Source organism: Camelina sativa, chromosome 2 (assembly GCF_030686135.1).
Source record: "Camelina sativa cultivar CO46 ecotype springtype chromosome 2, ASM3068613v1".
Classification (NCBI taxonomy): domain Eukaryota; kingdom Viridiplantae; phylum Streptophyta; class Magnoliopsida; order Brassicales; family Brassicaceae; genus Camelina; species Camelina sativa.
Window position 1 is genome coordinate 16,561,818 of NC_141881.1, and position 9,304 is coordinate 16,571,121.

A 9,304-nucleotide genomic window follows, 5' to 3' on the forward strand; every position below is an offset into this window, starting at 1 on the left:
GTCCCTAATGTTTCCAATTTGTTTGAAGATAGAGAAAACAATAGAGGAGATTTATTTGGGTTTCTCTGTGAAGATTGCAGGTGCAGGAGAGCGCATTGGTGGTGATACCCCAAAAGTGTGTTGGATTTAATTTAGTTTAATTATCTTAATTATTAAGCTAGAGGTTGTGTTTGTATTAAACGATGCTTAGAAGCATTGTGACGTTTGTAGCAGTTACAACGTTTGATTTAGAAAGACACAATTCTTTCTCTGGTTGTGTCTAAGTATTTAAAATCATAGTCTCGTCATTGTAAAACTCAAGTTTTTCCAGTTTATTAATAAAATCACAAGTTTCTCTAATACTCTGTTCTATCTTCTATAAAACAGAGCAACAAGTACGCTTGTTTTGTTTCTTTGTGAGAGAGAAGCTTTTGCTTCTAACATAGTATCAGAGCCCTACTGATTCAAGAGCCAAAATTTTCAAGTTAAGAGTTCAATAAACACAGAGAGTTATGGAGACGGTGTCGAACATGAAGAAAATATTGGCTATTCAAGGGCCAAATTTCCTATGTGTATTTAAGCATCTTGGCTATTGTAGAATCGAACAAGAAGAAAATATTGTTAAGAAACTTTTGTTCTTGTGTTGTTCTTATGAGCAATTCTCTTTAGCTTTGAAGAGTGACTGAAATTAGCTTCATTTGGTATCAGAGCCCCAATTTGATTTTTTAATCAAATTTAGATCCTCGGTGTCATGTTAAGTGGATGCTTTATTTGGATAAAAGGCAGTTTCTTCAAGTTACAGAAGAGGGCTCTCGTGATCCAGTTTTCGATATTTACAACAATGATGATCCGATCGATCTATGACGTTTACGATGAAGACGGCTTCATCGAGAGAGTGAACGATGGTCGACGTGTGGAGGTTAGTGGGCAAGGTGGTTTCAGTTCAACAAAAACTCTCGACATCAAAAGAAGAGGTCACTGCAGTAACTATCAAAGTTAATCACGTCAACGTGAGAAACCTTGGTAAGCTACTTCTATCTTCTTTACGATGGCTGAAACGAGAAGTAAACAAGTTCGTGACTGATGCAACGTATGAAAGATATGAACCTGTTTACTTCATGAGAACCTTGAGGACAAGGTTCTTTTCCGGCGGTGGTGTCATGTACGTAGGGTGTAAGTTTTACAGGGTTTGATCTTTTTTTTTTCTAGAAATCCTTCAAATCCCATCTTAAAGGGTGTGATTGTATGAGTCATATTTTTCAACTAAAAAAGCTAACAAAGTCTTTTAAAATCATTCAAAGTAGCTCTTTTTTAAAAAGTTGTAATATTTTGAATAACAGTAGATTTTAAGTGAGTTTTACAAATTATGAATTGAATAACAGTAGATTGTGAATCATTCTAAATGATTTTATATAAATTCCAAGTTGAATAACATAGGATTTTAAAAGAGTTTTAAAAATCATCAATTGAATAACAAAGAATTTTAAAAATACTTTAAAATCTTCTAAAATATGAGTTTAATACCCCTCTCTATATACTATTTTTGCTACCAGATAGTGATTTTGCAAAAGACTTAAAAAAGTCAACAGGAGGATTTATTGATCAATGATTTAAAAATCAATTGTCAGTGGTTTAGATTCTTCAAAAGTTAATTTTCATAGAGTATGTGTGTTGATCATATATGGTTTATATCTTGAATTTTTTTTTCTTATTGCAAGTCATATCAAATTAATTAATATACCAATATTTTCAAAGTTTATTAGTGTTGGGTAAGATCCAGATTTTAGTAAATGAGGGGAAATTCTCAATGAATAACTCAAAAAAAATTCAAATTTCTTAATTGATTGACAAATATCAAATTATGCTTAAATTCAAATTAACAAAACAGTAAGCCTTTTGTCAATAAGCCCAGTAGTAAGCCCAATAATAAGTTCTTAAAAAGCAAATAAACAACAACAAGAAAAATCAGACGACGCCGAACCCCCAAAAAGAAAAAAAGAACCAAAAAAAAGCTTTGATCGATCGTTAAAACCTAAGAAATGGATCCAAATTCGCCGGAATATATCATTGATCAGCCGCTTAAAATCTTAGGATTTGTATTTGAAGAGCTTTCAGCCACCAGAGTCTCCGGCCACCTCACCGTAACTGACAAATGTTGCCAGCCGTTCAAAGTCTTGCACGGCGGCGTATCAGCTCTTATCGCCGAGGGACTCGCCAGTCTCGGCGCCGGAATCGCCTCTGGTTATAAACGTGTTGCCGGTATCCATCTCTCCATTCACCACCTCCGACCTGCTGTTCTCGGTGATTTCGTTTTCGCCGAATCTTTTCCGGTCAACGTTGGCAAAAATATTCAGGTAACCTATACATACATCGCGTATATTTATTTTATATTAAAAAAAAAATTGTACTTATTAAAATGTAATTTTGCAATTTCACAATAAGAGAATTTTCTTTATTAAAAAGAAAAAAATTAAATACCTAAAGAGGGATAAGTTGATGTTCATCCATAAAGTCAATATATATTCTTCATAAACAATTTGATTTATAAATTTTTAAATCTGTTTTTGATGAAATGGTAGAAAGATTAAGAAAATTAAAGATTAATATTATGAGCCTAAATTCGGTAAAATCTTAGTTTTTTCACCAAAAATGAAAAGAAAAAAAAACTTAATATTAGTGAAATGAAATAACTAAAGAGTTTGAGTTGTAATATGCCGGCCCGAAAACTGAAAAGCAGGTGTACCAAGTTGTCCTGTTACTTTTATTTTTTTAACATGCATTTGACTCAACCAACGCAAAATATTTGTTTTTTATTTCATATATTGAATATACAACCTAATATAACACGAGGTTACTATATGAATATAATCAAACAAGTATTCAAATTAACGAGAAGCTTATAATATAGAATGAAATCATTTGTATGTAACCGTAGGTATGGGAGGTCCGGTTATGGAAAACCAAGAAGACCAAGAAATCGGAAGAGAAAGTAATGGTATCAACATCCCGAGTTACTCTCTTTTGCGGTGTACCTATACCAGACCATGTTAAAGATGCTCCAGACCAGTTGAAGAAGTTTGTATCCAAGTTGTAATTCAATTATTCAAATTCCCACCTATTTGGATTATGAACTGTTGTACGTAGTTTGGTTTTATTGTATCTACCAAACGATTAAATAAATTGATGTATCAGACATGACTATAAGATTATTTTTACAAATTGATACGTTATTTTGGGTTAGATTTGTATATGATTTTGATAACGTACTTTTCGTATTAATAAAGAGAGAAACGAGAGAGAATTCTAATTTCATTATAATTGAAGTTGTAAATTGTATTTGTATTTTACAACGATAGAATTCAATTTTTTACTATGTGTTCATAGTTAAAATACGCTCCACACAAAATAATAATAATTGCATAATGTTATACACATGCGCATCATTTATTGATATTGTATAGGTTTTATTTTTAGGAAAACCGAGTGGGAATAATCTTAGTAAGGTAAAAAGAGTTCAATCTCGCAAGCTTCCTCTCGAATGATCAAAATCTCATCTTACAATTCTTGTTAACAACGCATTCCAATATTATGGACATGTTTCCTGAATATAGTCGTGGGTAATGACTTTATGAAAAAAAAATTTATATACCTTTCCTTTGTCTGAGCACCACATGCATCATTGTCTTCATATAAGAAAGTTGGCTTTGTGTTCTAACAAATTCTGCTACTTGATTTAATATATCGACTTATCAACCTTAGCCATACACATTCTCTACTTGCTTCATGAAGAGCGATAATTACAGCATGATTCGAAGAAGTAGCTACAAGCGTCTTTTTCTGAGAACGCCATGATATAGCAGTGCCTCCAATCTTGAACGCATATCTTGTTTGTGAACAAGCATTGTGTGGATATGATAGATATCTTGCATATGAAAAACCAATCATTTGACCATTTAATTTGTTAGAATAAAATAATTCTAAATCAATAGTTCCTTGAAGATAACGAAAACATGTTTAATCCCATTCCAATGTCTTAGTGTAGGAGGCAAACTAAATCTAGCCAAAAGATTAATTAAAAATGAAATATTATGTCGAGTGCAATTTGCAAGATACATAAGCGCTCCAATTGTACTTAGATACGGTACTTTATGACCAAGTATCTCTTCATTTTCTTTAAGTGGTCGGAAATGATCACGCTTAACATTTAGTGATCTAACAACCACTGGAGTACTGAGAGGAGTTGCCTTAGCTATAATAAAACATTTTAACACTCTTTTAGTGTATGTGGATTGATGCACAAATATACCCTTCTGAGTATGTTCAATTTGTAGACCAAGAAAAAAATTTGTTTGTCTGAGATCTTTCATCTTAAATTCCCCTTTTAAATAGTTTGTTGCTTTCTGATTTCATATTGAGTCCCAATTATATTAAGATCATCAACATATACCGCAATTATCACAAATCTGGAGTTCATTTTCTTGATGAAAACACATGGGCATATAGGATCATTCACATATCCTTCTTTTGTTATATGCTCACTAAGACGATTATTCCAGATTCGTCTAGACTACTTTAACCCATATAATGATCTTTGCAACTTTATTGCACATAACTCTTTGGATTTAACTTTTAATGCTTCTGACATATTAAATGCATCACGAACTCTCATATAGATATCAGTATCTAATGATCCATATAAGTATGCTGTAACGACATCTATGAGACGCATCTCTAGATTTTTGCCAGCTGCTAGACTCATTAGAAATTTAAACGTTATTTCATCCATAACGGGGGAATAAGTTTCCTCATTATCAATCTCGAGACTTTGAGAAAATCCTTGTGCTACGAGATGGGCCTTATATCTCGTAAATTCATTTTTTCATTTCGTTTTCTAAAGAATACCCATTTGTATCCAACTGGTCTCACATTTACAAGTGTGACTACAATAGGTCTAAATACATTTCATTTATTAAGCGAGTCAAGTTCGACTTGTATTGCATCTTTTCATTTTGTCCAGTCATGTCTCTTTTGATATTCATATACAGACTTTGATTCTGGATCCTCACTTTCCTTATTTATTTCCTTTGAAATAAAGTACGAGAAAGTGTCCATTATCAATTTTACTTCGATTCCATATCTTTACATTATGGATATAGCTAAAAGAAATCTCATGATTTTTCGTCAGGCTCATGATGCTCAATACTTTCATTAGACTCATGATTCGTTTCTTCCAAAATGCTTTCTGCTATTTTGGGCATATCATGCTTTTCAACTTCCCTTTGTTTTCTAGGATTTTTATCATTAGAACCAACTGGTCTACCACGCTTTAAGCATGTTCTAGACTCTCATTTTCCACGTTCTTGTGGTATTTCAGTTCTAGTAGGAACATTGACAGCTGGTATATATGATTTAGTTACCGTTTTGGTATCAGCAAATACATCAGGAAGTTGGATTGCAATACTCTGCAAATGCATAATTCGTCGAACTTCAATTTCAGACTGCTTTGTAGGAGGATCAAGGTTTAATAAACATGGTACACACCATTCGATATTTTCTCCTACTTGTTTATTTACTCCTGTAGAACCAGGAAAAAATTCTCATCAAAATGATAATCGGCAAAACGTGCCGTAAAGACATCACCAGTATGTGGTTCTAGGTACCTTATAATTGATGGAGAATCACAACCAATATACATATCCAACCTTCTTTGTGGTCACATATTTGTTCATTGTGGGGGTCCTATAGGCACATATACCTCACAACAAAAAATTCTTAGATGGGATATATTTGTTTCTTGACCAAATGCTGACTGTAAAAGGGAATACCTATGATACGCACTTGGTCTTATCCTGAATAAGTGCTTCTGCATGTAAGATGAAATGCCCCCATACAGAGGTTAGGAGTTTTGATCTCATGATCAATGGTCTCTCAATCAATTGCAGACGTTTAATTATTGATTCCGCCAAACCATTTTGTGTATGAGCATGAGCTACAAGATGTTCAACTTTAATTTCCATTACCATGCAATTATCATTAAATGCTTAGGATGTAAATTCACCTGCATTGTCTAATCTAACACTCTTAATAGGATAATCAAATAATTGAGCTCTAAATTTGATAATCTGAGTTAGAAATCTTGCAAACGCCAAATTTCGAGATGACAATAGACAAACATGTGACCATCTGCTAGATGCATCAATCAACACATGGTGGATGTATCGGTCCACATAAATCGCCTTGAATTTGTTCAAGAAACTTTGATGATTCTTTATTTATTTTGGTTGGGAACGGCCTTATGATAAATTTTCCAAGAGAACATGCTTCACATGTCATTTTATTCCCGTGAGATATTTCATTAATTTTCAGTGAATAACCATGTGAGCTTTCTATAATTTTTTGCATCATTGTAGTGCCTTGGTGACCAAGACGATCATGCCACAATGTGAAATCTTCTAGATTTCTTTTGATCACAAGATGTGATTCTATTGCGTAAGTATGATACAAACCAGAAAAATGTTTTAGAAATTTTCCAACACATGCCTTTTTCAGATTTATTTGAAGTTATATACATACACTTCTTTGCATTCTTATTGGCAAACTGAGTTTCATATCCTTGAAGGTATATATCTTTGAAACTCAACAAATTCTTTTTAAAATTTGGAGAATATAAAGCATTCTTCATGGAAAACTTTGTTCCATTAGGAATACAAAATTAGCTTTGCCACTTCCTTCAATCAAGTCTGCAGGACCTGATATTGTATTGACAATAATTTTTGTCGGTTTTAACTTAGAGAAAGATCTCTTACGTCTCAGAATAGTGTGTTGTTCCACTATCTGGTATACAAATTTTTTTGATATTTTTCTTTGCAACTGTTTTGTATGAATCCCTCTTCATTTCTGTAATAAACATAAACGTTAATAATGTAAGTAAATTTCATTGTTATAGAGAGACATATGATAATTATACATTATCTTATTTTAAGAACCAACATTATTTTAAAATAATTGAAATACATAATACTTATATAATGACACTAGTGGAGACTAGTAGTCTCACTTCAAGCATTTCAGTTATCCGCATGAGCGGTCTCGTCGAAATCGTTCACAAAGTCAGATGCATCGAGGTACGATGTATCCTAAAAATGCTATGCAAGGTTCACTTTTTTTCCTTTTCCCTTTTGGGACTCTCTAAATAATTTTCAAAGATATTTAGGGGTTCGACATACATGGAACTAATGCCCTTTCGATCCATATCTATAATAGATGTTCTCACACTTCTGTTCGTTACTTCCTTGGGATTATTTTCCCTTAGGACCTTGTTCAGATCGAACACATTTATATGACCTCTTGCTTTGTGGGCGAAAAAATCTTCCACGTCCATGATTAGATCGTCGACCACGACTTCGCTAGGTTTGATTTCCTCTCTACGGATTTTTCACATCCGTTGCACTCACTTCTGAAAATACCTTTGTTCCCGTAGGACGATGTAACACGATATTTGGCTCAGATGCGAAACTGGGACTAGGACAGATCAACTGACTTGAAAGATCCATATCTTTCAAGTATTAACCGATTTGAATGAGATTCCAATTCACACTGGTGCTAGGATGGATAACGATTGTATAACAGTTTAGTTCATAGCTTGAATCCTTTTGGATTGGTCGGCATCCTCCTTTGAATACTCGTAGCTCCAAATCGTGTAGCCATGAGTTCACCTGAGTTGTAAAATGAACAATTGCTTCATCTGAACTCTAATTGGACTAATTCCACCTCGAGATATGCTCTAGATGAGGTAAGAACGTATCCGAAATAGTAGTTTGGCTAGAAGAATTGATCTTTAACTTCGTTCGTATTGAGCAAGACTCAAGGGTCGTATTGGATGGTCTCATCATCATATCACATAATCAAGAAACAACAAGCAAACCAGATAATTGTAACACCAGCATAAGCACGCTTAACTCTGGAGTTCTCTCATGACCTTTGACCGAAAAGATAAGTGCACTTTGGTGACATAGATGGCTAAATCAATTCTCTTAAACTTCTATGCAAGTCTCTGAGACCGGAGTGTCACAATAATACGCAAACGAAACGAAGCATCAGCCGCCAGCTGAGAATGGTGTCGACCGACATTGGTCACCTAGTGTCGACTGATAGCTGCTCAAACTCCCAAAAAAATGTAGCAATGTCGACCGACACCTCCATCAACCTTTTTCTCACACCATTAGGCTTAGATTCACACCAAAAGGCACAAAGAACCTCGAAAAACTATAGAACACTCACTTGAAACTTGCTCTCTTCTTTCTCTCTGGAAAGTGTCAAAACGGCTAAAAAACTTGTAAAGTCGAGTTTTTCCTATTAAACTCGAGCCCTAGGGTTTCCCTAAACCAAACACATGAACCGGAGAATTAAAAATCAAACTAAGAAACTCGGCCACATAAGGTGTCGAGAGACACCCACCACTAGTGTCGATCGACATCCTCTCCCCCATCAACATATATATGTCCTCGAATCTAGCACAAAAATCTCCCATGCCACCAACACTATGGCCTGCACATCCTCCGACTAATTCATGACGACTCTATCTGGCAAATAACCGGCATCTCTAACATCATTCATTCTCAACACATGCATCTCCCCCGCTCTCAGGTCTCGACTTTAGAGTCTTACCGGCTTGCTTTCAGGCCTTGGCCCTAAAGCTACAATATCCAGGTAGTCTAAGCTTGCTCTTGGGTTATCACCCGAAGTTGATATACGAATTATACACTCATGTCACAAAGTCCTTTGAGATAAAGGTACACATGAACCTAACCGTCCCCTCATGAGTTGTTTGAGATCTCACATCTCTAGAGCAATAATTCTAAGCTAGACCTAGTACCACGCTGACTTCTATGGCTGGCGTAGGAACATTGCAATGTCCTACGACCAACAATCGCCACAAGGTCTGCCACCAAAGCCATAAAAACGTCACAAAGACCATAGAAATGTCTCGTATGACCACCGCCAAGGCCAAACAATGCCCAATAGGACAGCCATCAAGGCCAAACAATGCCCAACAGCACAGCCACCTAGGCCAACAAACGTCACCGGGACTACCACCATGGTATACGACATTAACAAAACCACTACCAAGGTACCTAGCATCCCCAAGACTACTACCACTGACAAGTGTCACCAAGACCACCACCAGGGTACAAAATGCCTCTTGGTGACTATCAAGGCACAATTGTCACCATGACCAACGCCATGATACAAAACGTCACCAAGACCGCCACCATGACAAACATCTCGAAGGATCACCACAAAGATCACAACACTTTCCAAAAAT

The 9,304-nt window shown here is 35.1% G+C and overlaps 1 protein-coding gene across 1 annotated transcript; it reads left to right on the forward strand.

The window, feature by feature from the left end:
- Positions 1-1,825: 1,825 nt before the first annotated feature.
- On the forward strand, positions 1,826-3,219 carry LOC104723224 (1,4-dihydroxy-2-naphthoyl-CoA thioesterase 2). The gene is made up of 2 exons (XM_010441559.3): positions 1,826-2,333; positions 2,915-3,219. The coding sequence occupies exons 1-2, from the start codon at positions 2,019-2,021 to the stop codon at positions 3,071-3,073; spliced, it is 474 nt and encodes a 157-aa protein (XP_010439861.1). The 5' UTR covers positions 1,826-2,018; the 3' UTR covers positions 3,074-3,219.
- The last annotated feature ends 6,085 nt before the right edge of the window (positions 3,220-9,304 follow it).

Bases quoted from the DNA above. Each gene is read 5' to 3' on its own strand.
- LOC104723224 (XM_010441559.3), top strand. From the start codon at position 2,019: ATGGATCCAAATTCGCCGGAATATATCATTGATCAGCCGCTTAAAATC. The intron at 2,334-2,914 runs GTAACCTATACA...ATGTAACCGTAG, and splicing joins ACGTTGGCAAAAATATTCAG to GTATGGGAGGTCCGGTTATG.